Source organism: Pagrus pagrus (genome assembly GCF_965226575.1).
Source record: "Pagrus pagrus genome assembly, chromosome: 1".
In the NCBI taxonomy this organism is placed as follows: Eukaryota; Metazoa; Chordata; class Actinopteri; order Spariformes; family Sparidae; genus Pagrus; species Pagrus pagrus.
Genome location: NC_140185.1, coordinates 5,990,802 through 6,008,962, shown reverse-complemented (window position 1 = coordinate 6,008,962; position 18,161 = coordinate 5,990,802). Strand labels below are relative to the sequence as shown.

Sequence of the window (18,161 nt, the reverse complement as noted above, 5' to 3'; positions counted from 1 at the left end):
TCCACCGCCCCACTGCCTGACATATTCACTAGAGCACCAAATGTGGATCAACCTGCCTCTAAAGATAATGCCCCACAAATTCATTATTCTTCCTTCTAGATTATTTGTTAAAAACTACGGTCAGCCACTGTTTTAGGAAATTACCCAGGGATTTTTTAAAATGAAAGTTATCAAACTATATAGCCTATTTGTCAGCCACTTTTAGCCGTGCTCAAGGGACAGCATTATTGACTGGTCATGAAATGTTGTACAGACATCCCTGATCTCCACATGAAATCTGGTGACTTTTGTTGATCCTCTAGCGTTTCCTCTAGTGAAACAAAGTGAAATGTCTTGTCTACGGATGTCAACGGTTAACCCTTAATTGTTTGACTGCCCAGAATTTTTTTGATAGGTTACGCATGCTAAGCTAGTGCAGAGTGCCAAAGAAGCTCAGTGTAGAAATATTCCATCAAGAAAGGAAACAAAGTCAAAAGTACCACATTAAGTACAAACACCCTGCTGCCATGTCCGAGGCTGGCTCACAGCCAAAGATCATGTTGCTGCCAGTTGGGTGGAGAAAGTGTGCGTGCCTGTTGGAGAAGATATGCTGCTAATGAGTGTAATCAGTGTTGGGCTGTCGAAAGCAAAGTTAACCCAAACTGACATCCTTAGTCTTTAACTATTGAATGCAGTTCAATGAAATTCAGAACAGATCTCCATGGTGCCCAGGTGATGTCATTGCCACTATCAGGTCAACATTTGTGGTTTACAGTAAAATATCTCATCAAGTATTAGATGGATGGAATTAAATGTGGTGCGCAAAGTCATGGCCCTGTCATGATGATTTATAATCCCTTTATTATTCCTGGCTTTACATCTGCATACAGCATCATCATCAATTAAAAATTGGTTTGTGACCAAATACCTGCAAAAACCAATGAATCAGCCTCAGCGGTACTTTGTGTTTAATACTAATAATGACATTTAGCACACTAACATCCCAAACTAAGATGGTAAACAAAGTGAACATTATACCTGCTTAACATCAGCATGTTACCCTTCTCATTGACTAGCAGGCTTTAGGCTGACTGCTACAGACAGCTATGGGAGTTTTTGGTCTTAGTCTTTTCACAGGATTTGTGGACTAAATGAGTGATAAGACCTCCTTAAGATAGGCATGTGTGAGTCATGAACACAGACACTGATGCATATTCCCTGCCCTAAATATCAGTTGTAGAAAACTTGTATTTAAATCTTTATAATTCTCTCACGCTGTTCTTAGATTGGATGACAGTGATCAGGAACACAGCTACTTTGGAAGAAAGTACATTGGTGTGGGGACAGGAGGGACACTAGAGATCCATGGAGAAAAGAAGCTGTCTTGGACGTTCCTCAACAAGACTCTACACCCCGGAGAGAGCAACCAGAACAACTACCTGTTCCAGAGGAGCTGGGGGAACCGAGGCATCATTATCCACGTCATTGACCCCAAGACTGGAGAGGTGCTGCACGATGACAGGTAAAGGTTCGGGCGAAGGAGAAGCTGTGTCTGGGCTGCTGAACAATCATAAGACTCTTAATTAGAGCAGAAATGATGTGGTGGCTGACATCTCCTAAACTGTGTAACCACAGGGTTGTAAATGAGGAGACAAATAAGCCTCTAATGGCTCTGGCACTGTTTCACACAGGGATATTAAATTTAGAAATCAATGCCATCCTTTATATGCTTTCATGATTCATTATCCACGATGTTATTATTCCAGATGGAGGTTAGATAAATTGATATACAGCTTTTAGTGTGGTAAGCAGATAATTGGGTGATTTTTAGAGGAGGAAGCAGGGCATTAGACTGTATCCTGTCTCCACTAATTTACTGCCATTAGACGTTGACTGATTAAAGGTGACATTCGTAAAATGCACTTAATAAATGATTATTATGGTTAAACTATTAATATGCAGACTGTGCCAATTTCATTAAGAGATTAGAGGAAAATGTAACAATAATTATGATGGATAAACAACAAATATTGGTTTGAAGTAGTTTTTTTAGTATCAGGTTTCTTTGTAATGTTATAAGTTTCAAAATGTGGAATATTTCCACAACATTGTTCCATTTGTAAATACCTGAAAATATGGGATGGCTGATTTGCAATTTTTTCTTTAAATTGAATAAATGAAGAAAATACATTATCAAGATACAGATATTTCACTGCAACCAGTCCTTTTCCATTCCCGAATGAGAAACTAGCATCTAATTGTGAGGGAGGAAATGCATGATCATAACGAATGGGAGCTAAGACAGAAGTAATTTGAATGATTTTTTTTCATTTGGTAACATACGCTTAAATGAGCTTTTAGTTCACCAATATTCAATATGACTTATATCTCACATCTCTGAAGTTCAATTTATAAAACAGGTCTGATTGTTTGGGGACTGTAGTTCCCAGATAGTTTATGTGATTAGTAACTCTGACTGGAAGGCTGCTGAGAAAATCAGGGTCTAGATCCACGCTCAGAGGCATAATTTCACATTTTTGCCAGTTTATGGTATATCCTGATAGTTTTTCAAAGCATTTAATAAGGTCTAGCAATGGAGGAACAGATTTCTCAGGCTGCGACAGAAACGAAATTATGTCATCAGCGGAAAGCGCTTTGTAAGGATCTGTTTGGCTAGATGTATAGGAATAATTTTCGGGTTATTTCTGATGCTTACTGCTACGGGTTCTATGCACAGGGCAAATGGCAGAGGCCTCAGGGGCAGCCTTGCTGAACGCCACAGCATGGGTTAAAAGCACGGGGCCATGTCGTCGGCATATGCATTGTAGAATTCTATACAGAGGCCATCAGGGGCCAGCTGTCTTTCTAGTCCAATTCTTATATTGCAACGAGGACCTCCTGTAATGAAATTTCAGCGTTAAGCTCATTTTGTGCATTGGTATCTAGTTTAAGAAGTGGAAGAGAGCACAGAAATTGAAGAATATAATCTTCTTTTGCAGGACTGTATACAGTTGTTCTCAATATTTCTTGAAGCAATCATTTATTTTAACACGGTCAGTAGTAATAGAGCTCAGAGGTGGTTTAATTTTATGAATGGCTCTGCTGGTTGGTGCACCTCTCAGCTGATGTGAGAGCAGGGGGCCAGGCTTCTCTCACAATTCAAACTGTTTGTGTCTCACCTTCAGAAGTAAAGTGCTAATTTGCTGAGAAGGAATATTTTTATATTCATGTTTCTCTGAGTGCCGGAGGAGATGGTGCCTCGCTATATTGTTTGTCAAGCGAAGCAAGCTCGTGATCTATTTCTGATAATCTCTGTCTCCTTTGCTTTTTTTGTGTGGCTTCATATGATATGACAAAACCTCTTAATACCATCTTGAGGGCTTCCCACAAAATTGAATCGGAAACATTCCCAGTATCATTAAAAGCTAAGGACTTTTTTACTGAGGCTGAGCATTTTTCAAAGAATACTTTATCGTTAAGGAGGTTTGACTTAAACCGCCAATTGTAGTGTGGCTTTTCCCACCCAACATCAATACGTACAGTACAGTAACAGGGCTGTGGCCTGGGATTCAAATATTATGATATTTTGATGAGGTGGTTGCTGCTGTTGAATTAGAGTCAATTAAAAAGTAATCAATCCTTTTATATGTGTTGTGGACTTGTGAAAAGATGGAGTATTCTTTCTCTATGGGATGATGGATCCTCCAGATATTGACAAAGTTCAGGGATTTCATCAGATTATTTAGCACAAACTGTAGCGTCTAGAGGGTTGACTGGGCGTGAGGAGGACCTGTCCATTAATGTATTTAAAACACAGTTGAAATCACCACTGGCAATCAAGTTAGTTGTCGCCAGATCAGATATTAGACTGAAAACACCACGACAGAAGCCAGGATTGTCAAAATGTGGTGCATATATATTGAGCATGGTGACATGAAGAGTCAGAATAGTGTCACAATTAGAACATTTGGGTCTGTTCTGGTGGATATGTGTTGAAAAGGGATGTTCTTATGATTTAATATGGCCATGCCACACACTTTAGCGGAAAAAGACTGAAACTTTTGTCCTATCCAGCTACATCTCAGGGCGTCTGTGTGTTTAATATGTGTTTCCTGTAGAAACACGATATCAGCATGCAGGTCATGCAGGTGTGAAAATACCCCGGCTCTTTTGGATGAGTTATTTAAGCCTCTTACATTCCATGAAGTTAGGCTGAGAGTATTATTTGCATTATGAACATTTTTGGGACCACTCATGAGACCACTACAACACCTAAATGCAGGATGCCGTTATAAATAAAGTATTTTGAGTACAACACCTTTAACTAAAAAGTAAAAAATATTCCCCAGACTCCCTTTCTCTAACTCCCTGAACAAACAGGGGTAAGTGGAACCGACAATGACAACGGAACTGCTGAGAGATGAGCCTCCACATAGGAAACATTAAAGAAGCTACTCACAGAGAAAACTAGCACTAATCACCAATCTCAGCCCCATATAAAAAAACACCCATATAAAAAAAATGTCATTATCATATGGACAGTGTTCAAACCAAGAGTCTTTTTCCCCCTTTTAACATCTATAGAGATGTCAGTGATAGACATAAACACCAGCGCAGCAAAACACAAATTGTGTGAGTGGGTCTGGGACAGATATTGTGAATCAGTAACGTACTGTATGAACCAGTCATAATGACAGCTGTCCCGAGTGATGAACGTTAACATGGTACAATGATAACTTGACTGGAATTAAACATTGAACAATAGATCTATGACACAGACAAAGCAGTTTCTTACTTTCCAGGTCATTTGGTTCATTCGTCCCAAGAAAAAAAAAAAACGGTTATATTTGGTGCAGTCAGGCTTGTGAGGGTAGAAGTTGGTCCATGGCACTGCCGGTGACTGGTCCCTCAGTGTTTCCGGCCGCGGCTGCCAGCATGAGTCGACGCATGTGCTTGCCTCCTGCTGTGAGTCAAATATTTTGGTAACTCCTCCACGTGTGAAAATCAGATGAGCAGGAAACAAGTATCCATGCCAAATGCCAGCTTCCCTCAATTTCAGTCTGGTGACATCAAGGTCTGTCCCTCATAGTTTAGCGGGCTCTTACTCCGAGTTATTTGCATGATCTTCTCTTTCACAAGATCATAATGTATCTTGACAATCATGATTCGTGGCCTACTGCTGGGTCAATTCGGTGAGCCCGGTCCACCTTGATTCCCCGTGGAAAATACACAGTTGGAGAGCCTTTCTCAATTCTCTCAGGCAGACCCATTACTTGTATATGTCGTCTTCTTGAGCTGCCCTCCAAGTCGCTCAGTTTAGTGTTTAAGAGTTTATCACCTTTGTTCTACAACAGAGTATCCTGAGTCTTCTGGGTCGATTTCTTAGTTTTACCCATCATTTAGAGCTTTATTAGTGAGTAACCACTGTCAATTACTGTAAGAACCGAGTGTTGAATGTTAATATTAAGTTAGCTGACAAAAACACAACCTGCTCCATGCTCTGCTCACTAGCGCCCCTGCTTACAGTATTTTTCTGACAAATTCTCCAGGAAGATTCTGTAAAGAGCGGTCATGTTTCACTGCGTACACTGAGTTTTTTCTGTAACAAAGCAACCGACCAGAGTATGCAATCTGTCTTTGTTTCTGTATTCAATCAATAGGTATCGTTTGGAAGGGTTCATGCAGTGTTTTGTGTCCTTTTTAAAGGTCCATTGTGTAGAATTTAGTGCCAACTAGTGATGAGTTTGTAAATTGCAACCAATGGAGTGCCCCTCGTCTCACCCTCCACTATGATGGCCCTAAAAATGTGAAAACATGAAAGCCCTCTTGGTTTGTCCGTCCTGGGCTGCTGTAGAAACATGGTGGTGCGACATGGCGGAGAGATCTTTAGATATAAAAGTTTCATTCTACGGTCACAAAAACACAACTCTTAGTTTCAGGTGACTATACACTAATGGAAACATAAATGATATATTTAATTTCTGCCCCTAAATCCTACTCACTGGGCCCTTCAGTTCCCATGGGTCTACATTCAGTGTGTCAGTGACTATGAGCACATGCCCTTTCTATAAATGTGTTGCCTTCATTTTTCGTATTAATTTGAGAAATTGCATATTTCATTGTTGCAGCAGCAGGTCTTGCAGCAGTTTTCTGCCGGCACAATGTCCCCAAAGTGTCCAGTTTCCCTGATGGATCTGTGGGAAAGTTCCCTTGTTTAATTTCATTCTTGTGGTCCTCCAACAGTTGTGTTTGACCTGGGGAGAAATAAATTAAAGTAATTCAAGTTTTGATTTTGGAGGGCCTTGGAAATTAATTCAGTAACAAATTCTTTTTTGGTGCCTTGTTGCGCTGTGAATCACTTCAAGAGCACTACTTTCTCTCTTGAGTAAATGTTATTTATCTAAATTCTAATCACTTAAAGATTTCCATTCTTTTTCATGTCTTATGTGAAACATGTTCAATTGAAAGATGCCACACAAGTAAACATGTAAGGAAAATCCTTCTTTCTTCACTTTGAATAATTCCCAGTAGTGTCAAAATATTTGTTTGTTTCCACCATTAAAGGCTGCATATCAGCGTGCAACAGTCCTTTTTTCCCTCTTCAGTTTGCTGTCATTGTTTTGAGAAGCACCTGATTCAGCTGCAGAACCTCCTTTCACAAGTAAACTTGTCACGCTCACTGTTATTACAGTCTCCTTATCCAGGATGCAAATAAAAATACGTAGAAAAGTGGTTTTGTGACCAACAGATCACAGGTCTTTGCAGGTATACCTGCTGATGCATTTTTTCAAATATGGGAAACGGATCTGTTCTTACCACACAGTGTTTTTTAATGTGCAGAGTGACTCTGTTCTGTGTTTCTGGATGAATGGAAGACACAGAAAAACATTCCGTTTCTTTCTCCTGTTCCTTTTTAAGCTCCCTTCTCTCCTACAGGTTTGATACATACCGCAGTAAGGATGAGAGTCGTCGCCTTGCTAAGTATGTGGATGGTGTGGAGGCGGGGCTCATACTGGCCATGGTGGTGAATGACGAGGGCTCCAACAACTTGGAGGACTCTGCCAAGAAGAGCCTCTCCAGGCTGGGCAGCCAGCACATCAGCAGTCTGGGATTTCGGTGAGCTCCTGATAACTGTTCTTGAGATGATGAAATAATGACAATAACTGTTGGTTACACTCTGCTGATTAGTACTATGAGCTCAGCGTCTCTGCTCAGTTCTTCCAGTACAAACTCAGATATTCAGCTCACACCGGATCATGAGAGAAAATGTTTGTTTTTTAGGCCCGCAGCACTGGCGCGTTCTTTTTATTGATTGCTGTAGATTAATAACAACATGTTGGAACCCCAGGTGAGTCACAGTGTATAGTTGTCTTTTTAAATTAATGCTTTTTGGGAGCCTTTAGTGGGTAATGATTTTCAATAAACTATCTCCAGAGAACATTCATAATACACTCAATGGCCACTTCGTTAGGTACACCTGTACAATGTATTACAGGTCAAAACAACAACTGCTGTAAATTAAACATTAATGAAGTTTAAATTCTGGTAAACGTGTAGATTAAATGATTTGTTTATTATTGTTGATTACGGTGGTGTTGTCCTATGATAAATTATATTGACAGGTGTTTCTATTTTTGTCCTCATTTACATACATGAGGTGGACAGAATAATGCAGTCGAGTAAAGGGCTGCATGATATGGTTATAAAAAAAAAGTATTGTGATTTTTAATCGTCAAGCTATTAAAATCAGGATGATGTCACTTTGTCTGTACCAAACAAACCATCCAGAGAACAACATTTGTAGTCCAGAGCACCTCGGCAGCACTACTGTACCTCATCATGCTGTTTGTCACATAGAAATATATCTCTCCTCTATTTTACCAACTTGAATCAAAGAAAGGAACATTATATTATATTTATTTATATTTATTATATATATATATATAAAGTTGGCGACCAAATGAAACACCATAAGCCTGAGTAAAATAATGGATTTCTCTGCCTTGAACATTGTTGGAAACATTTGGGATGATGTGAGTCCACAACTCAACAACATATTGAACAAAGCTCGAGTCATTTTTAAACATTTTAATGCACATATGTTACGTAATGTATGTTGAAAAGAAAACAATCTGGACTGCATTATGTTTGCTGCAAACCTCATTTGTGGCAAATTAATTGTATATACACATTATTTCAAGGAGAAAGGGTTGTTAAATCAATCAATCACTCAATCAATCAGTCAATCAATCAATCAATCAATCAATCAATCAATCAATCTGTGTAGAGCAGGGGTAAAGTTGCATTAATCGATTCTTTAGTTTGTTAATCGTACACTTTGGTGCGGAGGAGTGACTTATAAACACAATATCGACATATAAAGTGTATGGTGAACATGTCAGCAGACAGCTGGCTATTTGTACATCCAGCAGACACAGAGCAGTATCAGCATCCATTAAGAGTTGTGTACTGCATGTGTTCACCTCAACCAATCTACAGTCACTCCCATATTCACTCCCCTTTAAGCTCTGGCCTGGTTCACATCAACCCCTGAGAAAAATATCTGGCTCTGAAGCTGCTAAATGTTCACCAGCTGGTCTCTCCCTTCATCTGTCTGCTGTTTTTATGTGAGGAAAACCCAGTGCAAGAAGTTTGCTCAGCCCGACCACGCAGCAAAGATGTAGACATGAAAACTAAAGATAAGCCTGGGTACACTCACAGTATGTCATCATTTACAGTGCGTGCGCATAAACACACACACACACACACACACACACACACACACACACACACTTCCACTTGTTATGGAATGCTGTAGCAGCTAATCCTGTTGTGTGTTCTTTAGTGATGCTGTATCTCACTCTGCAGAAAGTGTTTAGAGGAAAAAGTGCAGGTCGTGTGTGTGTGTGTGTGTGTGTGTGTGTGTGTGTGTGTGTTACTATGTCAGGAATGCATGAGAAATGGAAACTGCATCATGGCATGATAACAGAACCCCGGAGATGTCTCAAAGTTACTGACATAAGGGGCATCGGAGCAGACAAGAATGTGTACACGTGTACTGATGCATTCCTCAAACAAGACTCGACTGAGCTCTTGTTTTTCACACACGAGCATGCAGAATGTTGGATAGGAGACTTTGCATATCAAACCACAAGCTTGTGTGAGTGTTTTGTTTTGCTCAGTGCAAGTCATTACAATATCAGAGGCCTTGTTGTGGGCTGAAAGAAGATGCTGGCAAATGTTGGCAGGGCAGGCCCTGTGGTTAACCTCCGGGCCGGGCGCTGTTATGAAACCTAATGCTGCTGAGGAGACCGCAGGAAACACTGGGAGGGTTTTCATAAACGGCATGAGGACAGAGTGTGAGTTCACATTCCCTTTCCCGGTTTGCACGGCTGTGGATGCTAAGGACGGAGTAAATGGATGGGAGCGATGGTGAGGCGGCAGAGGGATTCCTGCCTAATGACTCTTGTCGCCTTCGCTCGTCACATTGTTGCCAACAGGCCAGCACTGGTGTCATCACGAGAGAGAGGCTGTGTAATTTGCGGCGCACCCAGAGACATTTTAATAAGCTGGAATTTATGAGATAGTGTAGACTCTGCAATACATTCTCACTTATGTAATTTGCATATGTTTACTGCAGCTGCCACACTGGTGCTGGTGGCGGCACGTGGAGAAATACTACATCACACCTCTGGTGCTGCTTTTTAAAGCTCAGCGAAAAGGCATTTAAACTCAGTCGGCAGCTGTGGTGAAGCTGTGACGCGTCCTTTGGGTACGAGCTAAATCGCGTCGTCTTCACATAAGTTGGATGTTAGATCACCTGTCTGCTTCCTTACTCTCTAATAAAACATTCCTGTTGATGGGGGATACAGTAACGTTTTACTGACTCACTGACAGGATTACCACAGTTAATCAGCAGCAATTCACAAGAGTTCTGGATCAATATCAGTCGCTCCTCTTCGTCTTCGGCGGCTGCTGAGATTCGAGCATTTCCTGCTGCCAGGCTGGCCCTGCTGGATGTGTTCAGTGGCTCTTCCACCTAAACCAGCCACCACGTGTTCATCACTTTACTGAAGTTGCCCTGTGGAGTTTTCCCGTAAACATGTTATTTTCAGTGTTCAAATGTATTTCCTTCCTCAGAAAACATTCTCGAGGCTGATTTTTTGGACTATTATGAATCCTGCTTGATTTACGTCCATGTTTACTAGCTCGCAGTCTTCTTCCCTGCCTTTGCTTTCACATTGCTGCCATCTGTAAGTGCAATGGAGTGAAACCATTGGCAACGTGTATCCCTTCGCCAGAGTCACCTGCTAGCTTGTTCCACGTCACCTGAACCACTTTGTTCTTGGCAGATATGTGGATTTTTGTGGTTTGGGCTTAGTCTGACTCACCACATGTAGACTGTGGGTATAAGCCTGCCATTGGCAACTATTACAGTTGGCCTTCTCTTCCCTTCTGCTATCCGCATCTCATCATATTAAATGTGGGTAGATACACAGCTGGCTAACATTTATAATAACCATCATTTAGTTAATCGGTGATCACCTGTTCACAAACAATGAAATGCTTTAGAAACTAGTATTATTAAGCAGCTGTTTATCATGAAGTTGCAAAAGATGTTTATCTGACTTTGTATAATTACTGTAGTTCATCTATAATCATTATTCAGATGGACGTTATAAAGTTGCATCTGATTAATAAATTATTATAAAACATTTAATTGTTTGTGATTCAGTGAATTATCATCAAGTTTAATTAACTTTAAATGTATCATTTACTAATGATGGCTATTAAGAGGTGTTACCCACAGCTTTAAGGCTTATCTTCAGAGAGAAAGCAGAATAACAACAAACATGTTTGCAGATGGGATAGTTGTTTAAGTGTGAGCACCCTGTCTTAGAGATAGCACCTTTAAATTATATATTATGTCATGTTTGTTTTTGAATATATTTTATCAAATGATGAAATATTGAAGTTCAAAATGTGATTTGTGATGTAGAGTAAAGTGATGCTGAACTGAATGAAGTTCATAGTGCATCTTAAAAGAGGGGACAAGTAGATGTGAAGCCATTTTGGATCATCACTGACATAAAATTCTTAAAAACCGCTGGTTCACACAAGAGTGTTCTCTGTCGGCTCAGGCAGCAGAGACCCGACACTGCACCTCCATCTCCCCAACACCATGTCCAAGCTCTCTGCTGACTGCTCCACACTCTACACACACTCATTTCCATTCACACACACACGGTGACACCTCAGGTACCCACATGGAGTCACACACATGCACAGAACGTCCTCTTTCCTCACTGAGAGCCAGCATGTCAATGCCTAAGTGATGCATGCTGGGAGAGCTCATTTAATTACCCAGACTCCCCACTTGTGGATGTCAGCCGCTCCCTCTTTACATCAGCACTATTAGAAAAATATCTCTTTACGTGTGTGTGCTGACGAGTGTCATACAGTGTGTGTGTGTGTGTGTGTGTGTGTGTAGTTTAGTGTAATGTACTGTAGATGTTTCACCTGTTGCTCTGCTGCTTCTATCTGTACATCCTTGTCTCGTTCTGTTGCTGATTTCATCTCTTATTCACTAAATATGCCTCTGTCCCCTCTATCAAATCCATCGCCTATTTTTTCTTTCCCTTTTTCATCACTCCTCTCTTTCTCCTCTGCAGGCATCCCTGGACTTTTATAGTGACAAAAGGTGACACTTCTTCTATTGTGGAGGACCACGCTGTCTATCAAGGTAGCAATCAGTTTTTACATTTTGCTACAATCCTGATCTTGTGTATGTGGTAAAAAGCATATATGATGTAAGTGATGTGTGTGTGTTTGTGTGTGTGTTGTCAGGGACCAAAGCCTCCTCTGAGGCCCTGAGCTCTCGTGCTTTTCAGTCCAGTTATGGGGAGCATTTCACCGTCAGCACCAGCAGCCAGTGGGTGCAAGGTAACTCTACACACATGCACAAGCTCACACGTCAGGGTTAGTTGTACGTAGGGCTGTCAATGAAACACGTTAATTGATTAATTAATCATCAAAACGATCTATTAAAAAAATGTCTGACGCCCTTTGACCAGCAGCTTCGTAAACATGATTGAGGCAGAAGACTAAACGCTGCCGAGCACCGGCCTACTGAATTGAAACCTATACCTATGTTGTAGCCTCCAATAACGGGGGTTGTGACCTGTAGTTTCCCTGTTGAATACGCTAAACTCCTTGGCTGTTGCAGTCCTTCCTGACCAGCAGGCTTCTGCTCCTCTTGGATAAAACTCCTCCAGGCCGAATGTCTGAAGGGCGGGCTGCCCTTAACAAGGAGCCCGGTGGCAAACACCAGCTTGCTGAAACCAAGTCACAGCTGTGAACCGAAGGAGTTGGTGTGTTTAAAGGGGAGCTGGCAATCTGCTCACCACCGCCAACAACACAGACACACCAGCGCACATGTATAAATCCTCACTACGGCGTAGGTCACTTGTGTAGGTTAAGGCGTCGGCTCTGCGTAGAGCCCACATGCAACCATAAATCAGCCTTTATTATAACACCCGAAGCCAAGCTTGGTGGAGGACCTAAACGTCCCAGATTCTACTGTAGTCCACTCACTTTTAGTGACAGCTTAATTTTTTTTAAGTTTGAGCACAAAATTAAAAAACTTGTCAGGAAATACCGAACACACTGAAGTGGGACTTCAGAAGCGCCCAGACGGAACCGTTGACAGGAGCACCGCTTTGTGCAGTTTATGCAGCGAGGAATTTACACACCATCGAATCCTTCAAGCTTAAATTATCTCCATCTCCATTTATCTCCATCTCTAATTCACTCATCTAATAAAATACATTTGCAGTGAAATGTCTTGAATGCTTGCAGCAGATATTGGCATGTGCGATTAATTTTAATTAACATCACATCAAAGCCTGTACTTAATTTGATTATTTTTTTAATCCCTAGTTGTATGGCATGTATCTGTCCTCCATTTTGTTTTTCTTGCACAGACGTGAGACATTCTGCCCCAAACACACGTGCTGTGTGTGTCAAACAGACACACCAGGCTAGAGTCGCAGTTTCATGTGTTTCTCTGTCCTGTTATACATTTAAGGTAAATAGTACGAACAGCAATAGGAGACATGAAAACGAAGGTTAATAATGTATTAGGCCGTATTTACAGGGATGACGCAATTTGCAACAATCAGTTTTGCGAGAAAAAATGAGTGCCTCTGAAGAGCAGTCATAAACATGGTGCAGATGGGATTTACATAAGCCACGAGGAAGATCATAGTGGCAGAAATACACATGTATTAAGTGCAGACTTATATAGAACTAAACATATTATTAGAAACCTGAAGCAATTAGGATTTTTTAATCAGCACATTATCTAATTACTGTAACACAAGCGGATAGTGGACAGCGATGTGTTTTGGTTTGTGCTCATAACACTTCAGTTTGTAAAATCACAACATGCTGCACCTAAACATCTCTGTCTTTTGTTAGATATTTCTGTGTGTTTATCAGCATTCACCCCACTACTACATTCAGTATCATCACCCCCCCAAAAGAAAAAAATTACAACAAAGGAATTATATAAAATTAAATAGCTGCAATTGCATTAAGATCAGCGATGATGTAATTAAGTAACTAGCTAAGTTTATCTATTCCAAAGACAAACTTACTGACTAACTGATTGGACTCCACACTATGACAATGCAGAACAAATCCTAAACAGTGTTTCTGGGTTCAGTTTTAAATATGTCATCAGCATTTATTACATGATCACTGCAAAGCCTTCAGAGCTGCGGTGGATCCACGTTTCATCAACACTCTTTGTAGTTTTCTCCACCATAAAAATCACTCTGATGTTTATTGAAAGGAAAATGATGAAATGTAACTCTAGGCACTGTGCTAATCATGAAGCTTTTTACTCTGTGTGTGTCTGGCACAGGAAGTATCTCTGATAACAAAGGTACTGTAGGTACTTCACTGGTCAATGTCTATGCCCCGGTATGATAGTGACACTCAAGGGCCGTCCACAACAACAATAACTATAAATATATTATCCACATCACAATTCTACACTGTGGCGAACAATATGGTTTGTATGACTTTCAGAGTGATGTGATGACACACTGGCAGCCAGTAAACATCCATTTGAAGTTACATGGCCATCACTCAGTTTGATTTTGTGGACATTTTGATGGCATTTAGCAAATACTTTAGACGGCCTCCCCTTTAATAACTCATTCTTAGTTATTTATACAACTTAATTATAATTATATTAAAGGAGACCTATTATGCTCTTTCAGTATTTTCCTCTCCTGAGGTTTTTGTGCGTGTGAAAGAGCCTAAAGGGTAAAAGTCTGCACCTAGAAGCTCCTCTCTCCCACAGAAAACACTGTTCCTGAAGTGCCCCGCCTCTAATTCCATGATGTTGTCACCATGTCACACATTTGCATAATTGAATGCCTAGTAAGTTGATTAGCACAGCTGCTCTGTTGTTGTTAGAGGTGCTGGCTCAAGCGTGTGCGAGATAACCAATCAGAGCAGACGATTGCGTGGATAATTGATGTTGACTCATACAAAAGTATTCTCCTTCTGGGTTTTTATACATTTCACTGCGTACCGTTCAGCAGTAACAGGTAATTCATTAATTTTTAATTTCCGAATCAATTTCCTAATCAGTGTCGAGTCTCACGTCTTTATCACTATCGTTATAGCGATAAGACACAGGCAAAATTAAACTATTTTTCCATCATCTCAGTGTGGCTCTTTAAATACTTCCTGAACTGTAACGTATCATATCATCACCTCATCAATACGCCTGCCTCATATCCTACCATCTCGTACGCCGGTGTTATCAACCCCTCCTTTTTAGTTAAAAGCTGACTCAAATTAGATGCTTCTTCTTCCCATCAGATAGCAGCTCATTTAATGAAACTGCTGATATGAATGCATGTACATGCACACATGCAGACATACATGCAGTCTCAGGCTTCCTGAGAATGGTTGATCACAGGTTTTACAGCCTCTTCAGCCATATGTCGAGCTTCAGATTGAAATTCAGGCACACAGTCAAATGCACATCCCCACTGTGGCCGGCCGGCAGACAGAGAGCATAATGGGAGGAGAGAGCGCCTCAATTACTCTGCTACAAATGCTCTCTGACAGCCTAAATGGACTGCGAGTCAAAGCCTTGACGTAGATTAGTCTAATATCTACCGCTTGGCTGTCTGACCACTAAACTGGGAGCTACTGGTGTGTGTGTGTGTGTGTGTGTGTGTCTCTGTGTGTGTGTGTGTGTGTTCCACAGAGGCAGAGTGGACAGAATGGTTCGACAGGGATGATGAGAGGGGATCTGGAGACTGGGAGAAACTATCTGACCTGCACGCGGCTTATCCAGACCGACTGTGTAGCAGTCCACTGGACATCCAGGTACATCTCCTCTTACTTCATCAAACACAAATACACATGAGAGTGTGTGCGCACAGTCACACACGCCTCACTGATAGCAAACGCTGTCACAGAGCCCCAGCGATGAGAGCTGCTGATGCAGCTGGGTCATTATCTTATTCCTCTAATGCAACATGAAAATCCACTGATGGGTTATCAGTAGAAGTTGAATCCAGTGCAAAGGTATCATTTTTTCAGCGTTTACCCAGAAACCCTGCCGCTCCCTCTCTTTAAATGTTTGACTGCCTGAACTGTTTTCAGCACCTTGCAAAGGTGGAATATCGGAAGACTTTTTCAGTTTCATCTTTAGATGAAACAATCATAACTGAACTAATCAAATGCTTGTGGCATTCTGACGTCTTTAATTTATTCATCACTTATCTGTAGGCCCGCGTCTCAGCACGTAAAGTAGCATTCCAACATTTTTGGGGAATATGCCTTTATGCCTGCCTGCGTTTGTTGTCTCACCCAGATTAAGTTTGGAGGATTGATATTACTGTGTCCTCTGCTTTATGATTCCAAACAAAGACCAGTAGAGAAAATAAAAAGTTCAATTTTTGAATTTTTTCTTCGAGCAGGAACGACTATCCAGCATCGAAATGCAGCCATTCATCAGGGACGGGATGAAAAGCATTGTTTGGGAAGTCACATTTAATCTCAAGTGTTGGCTATAAAGAAACCAAAAAACTGAGCGCAGACTTGTACTTTGCTCTGTGATCAAAAAATACCAAGGAACACTGCTTTGCACAAATGAAAAGCCTTTAATAAATGGACTTAGTGCTTACGCGTCTCAACTCACAGCCTTCATCAGGGCATATTATATATGAACAGACGCCCTAAAGGATGTATACCACATAAAGACTCTATATTAAGACTCATCGAATGGACCCGAATGGATGGAATATCGTTTTCCTTTTTCTAGACGATATCTATCAACAACCAAAAGGCACAGCTATGGGAGCTTGTTACGCTCCAAGCCTTGCTAATCTATTTATGGGAGGAACAATATATTTGCTCTCCCCACAGCCAGTCCAAAGATAAGATCAAGCTTAATGGCCAATACTTAGATGACCTCATATTTATTCTTTTCAGGCACTGACCAAGAACTATTGTCATTTCACGGATATTTGAACAACACTAATGACCAAGTTTGCAATATGATTTTGAACAAACTGATTCTTTGGACCTCACACAGAGATGGACACCAAGCCAGCTGACAGAAACACAGTGCATAGCTTTCATTCTCCTGTTATTAAAAAGAACATCCCAAATGGACAGCGTCAGTGTCTTTAGAGGATATGGGCTCAAGAATCACATTTTGGAGTTGAGTATGGTGTGGTATGTATGGTTTCTAAATGGAGGCTACAAAGTATTAAAGTACTAAAGGATAGAAGCTGAGAAGACAGGGTCTCTTCCAACAAAAACAACAGCAGATATACTTTGAGACACAGAACAATACTAGAGTGAACAAAATAATCATCAATAACAACTGGATCATAGAAAGTGATCCATAGCTTAGAGATTTATATTCATCTGCACCACCCATCAGCTTCAGGAGAGCACCAGAGAGACAATGAGGGCACCTGGCTCGACGCAGGCCACAAGGCTTCTTTAACTGTGGTACCTGGAATCACTGTGACGCCATGTTGCAAACTAACAATTCAAGGATGTACACGCATATAAAACTTATACCATTAAAGAATTCATTAACTCCAGCACAACTCATGTAGTATACCACATCCAATGTCCATGCTGTTTTTTTTCTATGTTGGAGAACAAAAAGAAAACTGAAAGAGTGAATCACTGAACACAAATACGCCATCCGAACAGGAAATGAAGACTACCCAATGGCCAAACATTACGACCAGCACCATGGATGGAACCCAGACTCACTCAAAGCAGCAGAGGCCATTGAACTGTGTAGGAGGGGAAGAGATAAACTGATAATATGGAAACATTTTGGATCTTCAGGTTAAAGGCCATCATGATTCCAGTTTAGTTTATTGTATGAGAAACTGGCTGCACAAAAAATAAAATTGCCTCATAAATATATTCCTTAACTTCAATCTGCTGGGAACTCGGTACAAAGGAAGGTTAGCATCCAGGCTGTGTTGTAGTGTTTCTGAACAATGGGTGATGAGTCAGTACATCTGTTCTCAGCTCTAACCTGAGTGATGCGTCTTCACAATAAAAAACAGCCAGTGAAAAGCAGCAAAAGCATTTTCATTAGCAGCATTAGCGCTAACTTAATACAGTTGTTACAGTGTAAAGAGAGCGACTCGTACACAGTGAGGCTGTTACCAGTTAGATGAGATGACACTAGATTATGTGCTGCATTGTTTTCTGTGAACCTCTTGTGCACGTGAGGTACATTTGAATGCAACCATATATAGCACCTCCTCTTTATCACATAGCACCTTTTAAAGCTGGATAAATATAACTTTAAACCCACATCTACACGCAGCAACAATCACGTAGGATTAATGGCATAAAGAGGAGCCGCCACTGCTTCTGTGTGCAGTTTTGTCTGGGGTAGGTCTGACCATCAGCGCCAAACCGACCTGCCATCACTGTGCTGCTGGGACATGACACAGCCCCAGAGTGTAGATCCAGCCTGGCACCATCAAGCAGCAGCTGTTAGCCTTCCATGAAGATAAGCAGTGGTGCCAGGTCTGCCCACACAGAGTCCAACACCCTTACCATTATCATAAAAAATCACTACTATGGGCTGCAGCTGTTCTTTGTTATGC

At 41.0% G+C, this 18,161-nt stretch overlaps 1 protein-coding gene across 2 annotated transcripts in view; it reads left to right on the top strand.

The window, feature by feature from the left end:
• Positions 1-18,161, top strand: part of cemip (cell migration inducing hyaluronidase 1) — a 160,505-nt gene that overhangs the window by 85,799 nt on the left and 56,545 nt on the right. For both annotated transcript variants that reach the window (XM_084361131.1, XM_084361132.1), the window contains exons 5-9: positions 1,265-1,501; positions 6,916-7,095; positions 11,652-11,722; positions 11,827-11,922; positions 15,272-15,393. In XM_084361131.1, the coding sequence (XP_084217257.1) occupies positions 1,265-1,501; positions 6,916-7,095; positions 11,652-11,722; positions 11,827-11,922; positions 15,272-15,393 (706 nt within the window). The remainder of the gene's footprint in view (positions 1-1,264; positions 1,502-6,915; positions 7,096-11,651; positions 11,723-11,826; positions 11,923-15,271; positions 15,394-18,161) is intronic.